Here is a 4212-nt window from a genome sequence, read left to right on the forward strand (position 1 = left end):
TTCTTCTTCTTCTTCTTCTTCTTCTTCATTTTCTCCTCCTCTTCCTCATCCCCTTCCCCCTCCTCCTTCTCTTTCTTTAGCCAAGTACATAACCCTGCTTTTCCATACAACCTTGTAGGCACGTTTTCTGGTAATGATGGATACAGAGAGAGGGGACAAAAATCTGCCTTTATCCAGCTGGGCCACAAAGCTCAGACTTCATCTTTTGGCTTTTAAGTACGCAGACATTTAGTGGCATCACTAGTCTGTATCTGTTTGCTTGTTTAAGATTCAGAGTTTACCAAAGGACTTGCCACTTGGCCATCACTACACAGGGAACCAGATATCAACATATCTGCCAGGGCAGACCGAGGGGTATTTGCCTAGACGTTGATGGGACAGGATCCTTGGTTCTAGTGGCCTTTCCAGCCTGAATTTTAAATGGGGCAGATTCCTTAGAAAGGGAAGGGGTGCGCTGTTCCTGAGAGCCAAAGCCCCAGCCGCACTTGCTCTCCTGCCCTTGTTAAGAAACACAAGACGTGTGCTGACAGTAAGATGAAATCTAAAAGATGGGTTTGGGCGGATCCCTGGGAGCCTGGGCCAGCAGGAGGGCCAGCAATGGAAGACATAGTGTTCCCTGTGGGTAATGCAGCCGAAGAAAGCTGCCCACAGAGCGCCAGGGGACGGTTCTGGATTTCTTGGCAGGCAGGAGAAGGGGCTTTTGTGCGGGCAGGAGCTGCGTGCCAGTCAGCTATATTTACGGAGCACCTGCCGTGTGGAACTTGGAAAGGAAGAGAAGACGGGCCTTGTCCTCAAGAAGCTTGTGACCAAAGAGGGAAGAAAGGTGCCCGGCTACTGTAAATGTTTTAGCATTTGCAACTATCTTTGAAATGGGAGAGAAACGGGTGACCTTTAGGGTCCGAGCTGAGCCCTGGTGCTCAAAACTGTGGGCTGTGGGCCCACAGGAGCAGCTGTGCCTACAAGCCTGTTAGAAACACAGAACTCTGAACTTGGCACTGACCTCCAGTCAGGGTCCGTGGTTTGGTTGGATCCTGTGCACACGGCAGTTTCTAGAGCTCCAGAGTCCATGGAAGCAGTGAGTCCTGCATGTTGTAGAAGAACAGAAAGACAAGGAGCAAAAACTGCAATACTAACAGATAAATCATTTACCAGGAGTTCCTTAAGGGTGGACTCTCCTCCCTCAGCCACTTTCTTGAGCCTTTTATTATTATTATTATTTATTTATTTTATTATTACTATTAATGAATGATTGCCATAGAAGCATTCAGTGACTTTGGGGTGTGTGCAAATGATTTTAGTGGCAAGACTGAGCATGACAGGGTCTGTCTGAGACAAAGACATGAGAGAGGAAGAGAGAGAGGAGAGAGAGAGAGAGAGAGAGAGAGAGAGAGAGAGAGAGAGAGAGAGAGACAGAGGCATCATTATAGGTAATGTTAAAGGACACCCCACAGGGGCGCTGGAACTTTGGGAATGATTCACTTTCCAAATCAAGCCAGCTTGGCTATCACCACTCCTGGTCACCTATTACCTCCAAGTTACACATGGCCCCAGAAATGACAGGGAGGTCCCCCCCCCCCCGCTTCCCCTTCCTGTTTCAGCATAATCGGTGGCTGGTTGCTGATTGGTCCCCTTACCAGACTTGTGGACTGCAATGCTAACCATGTGAAGTGTACTCAATTCAGCAGTGTTCCCATTGTACAGTTAGGGTGCATCAGGCAAGCACGTCCGCGCTGCTCCTCACTCCCTACCCCAGTTCCAAACAGCGGGCAGCCCACGGTCCAGAAAATTAGACAACTCCTCAGCAGGTGGCACGGGTAGACACCTGTTTCTTGTTCAGGTGCAGCCAAGGACAAACAATGGTAATTAAGACCAGGAAGTGTTGCCGTGTGTAGAGTCCGCTACCTCACCCCTTCCTGCCACCCTCCCCGAGGTGGAGGCTCTTCTGTTAGTTCCAGTTCCTCCTGAGGAAACTGAGGCACGTTCCTAAGAAGTTGCGTGACCTTGACAGTGACTGATGTGAGGGAAGGTGACGTAATAATATTGGACAAGTCCGTCAGCTTATTTCTTCTGCCTCCTTCAGAGCACCTTCAGAGAAAGGAAGAGCCGGCCCTGCCACAAGAGCATGGACTCTTGGTTAGCCTGATGGGAAAGGAGGTATGGATGGAGCCTTGCTTCCTTCTAGATCCTTCTCTGCATGAACTGCAGGGCCTGACAGGGTTTTCAGTTTCCGTGTCGAAAGGGGGTAATCGTAGGTAGGGACATACTAGCGTTAAAAATGTCGACATAAGTTAGTCCTAAATGCAACAGGAGTCAGCAAGTTGCTGTTTACGTGTTGACTGCAAAGCGACGGGCTTTCTGTGTTCTTTAGAGGGCGCATTTCCTCCCCAAACAGGCAAACAACTTTCGTTTCCACTTCATGCGAATGTCTTAGCTTTCGTGTCCTGAAACGTCTCCACGGTTTGGACAATCGGCTACAGCTGGCTGCTTGGACACTGCTCTCCAGATTAGAGGAAGTTGAATTAAAGTTCTTAAATTCCCATTTTTTAAAAATATTATAAAGTAAGCTTTTTATTAATTAAAAATAGATATTTCATACAAAATTTAAAAATTCAATTAGATAACATAAAACAAAACAAAAAATCATGTAGGTAAAAGTCAAATCATTTTTAAACTCTATGTTAGGAGTGTGTGTGTGTGTGTGTGTGTGTGTGTGTGTGTGTGTGTGTGTTTTGTCCTGTGGCATTGGGCATGGATCCTTCAGACACAATGGAGATGGACAATTTATATTCAGAGTGCCTTTACGGCTCCAGCATTCAAGACGATTCTAATTAATCTGGATAGAATTCACCCAAGGCCCCACTTGGGATCTGAAAGAACTCTAGCTGTCCTTAGGAAACGCACCTTGTGCTGTGTGTGGTAGTGTGTGCTTGGGGTCCCAGCACTCCGAAGGCTGAGGCAGAAGGATTGTAATGTGTTCGAGACTGGCCTGGGCTACACAGAAAGTCTGAAGCTAGCCAGAGCTACAGAGAAAGATCTGTTGTCAGCCACAAAGCTGGGAGCATACTATCAGGCCGATACAGCTTAAAAGCTTTTACACGGCTGCCCAGGAAGCCTTTCTTCATTCTTTCGCTTAGTTTCCTATATGTTTAATGTGTTTTCAGCGATAAGTGGAGACGCCAGGGAGGTAGACAGCATCCCTGTTTATATTTATTTGGGGACAGTAGATACAAGAACACCAAGACTGCTAGAAAATAATTAAATCATAGTTGCTAAGTAGGATACTATGATGTGGTCACAGAACGCCGGGGGTTGGGGGGATAGGGAAGAAAAGGATGTGAGTTGGGGGGATAGGGAAGAACAGGATGTGGGGATAGGGACAAAGGAGCCAGAAAGACCTACAAAGCCTATGCAAGGGAAACAGTGAGGTAGGTAGACCAAGTCAGATCCCACCTAGTTCTGTTTTCATAGTCACAGGAACAGCGGAAGGCTCACTGGGGAAAAGAACAAGACAGTGACCTTCAGAGACAGGAAGGCCAGAGGATGGACAGAGACTAGAACTCTGGAATAGGATGGTTACAGTTGCACAGTACAAGGAAGAATGAGAAAATGTAACAGTGGCCAACATGAGTGCCAACCTGGAGAGAGCAGTCCTAAGTGTCAGCCCTAAGCCAATGGGCAAGAGACCTCGGGTAGAATAGTGGGATAGGACTCAGGAGTACAAGAAGCAGCTTCTGCATTCGTGAGGAGGCAGGATAGGGAGACAGAGCACGGGCTGTATAAAGAGTCAGGAAGAGCTTCCTTGGGCATGGTGCAGTCATGGCTCCGACCAAAAGATAATGTGTCAGAGAAACTGGCTTCTCTGGTCCTCTGATACTCCTCTGTGTGCCTCGCCCAGAGCCAATACTAGGTTTCCATTCCCACACTCGGATCTCTGGAAATGAAAAGGCCGAGGCTTTCATCTCCCTGTGGACGATAGCAGCCTTAGTGATCCTTTCCATGGTGTGGTGAGATGTGTGAGATCCTGTCAATGTCCTCTAAAGGGACATAAGTCTTCACTGTGCCTGTGAATGACCTCACGTCCTGCCATGTTAACTTCTGCTAGCGTGTAAGGCTATACACCTCTTCTCCTTTGCTATCTATCTATCTATCTATCTATCTATCTATCTATCTATCTATCTATCTATCTATCATCTATCTGTCTATCTATCTATC

The 4212-nt window shown here is 47.3% G+C and overlaps 1 protein-coding gene across 1 annotated transcript in view; it reads left to right on the plus strand.

Annotated features, from left to right (window-relative positions):
- Nucleotides 1–625: 625 nt before the first annotated feature.
- Nucleotides 626–4212, plus strand: part of Mybpc1 (myosin binding protein C, slow type) — a 67163-nt gene continuing 63576 nt past the window's right edge. Inside the window, exons 1-2 of the mRNA XM_026784498.1 lie at nucleotides 626–836; nucleotides 2183–2248. Coding sequence (XP_026640299.1) covers nucleotides 626–836; nucleotides 2183–2248 — 277 coding nt within the window. The remainder of the gene's footprint in view (nucleotides 837–2182; nucleotides 2249–4212) is intronic.

The sequence above is a fragment of the Microtus ochrogaster genome, chromosome 24 (genome assembly GCF_000317375.1).
Source record: "Microtus ochrogaster isolate Prairie Vole_2 chromosome 24, MicOch1.0, whole genome shotgun sequence".
Taxonomy (NCBI): domain Eukaryota; kingdom Metazoa; phylum Chordata; class Mammalia; order Rodentia; family Cricetidae; genus Microtus; species Microtus ochrogaster.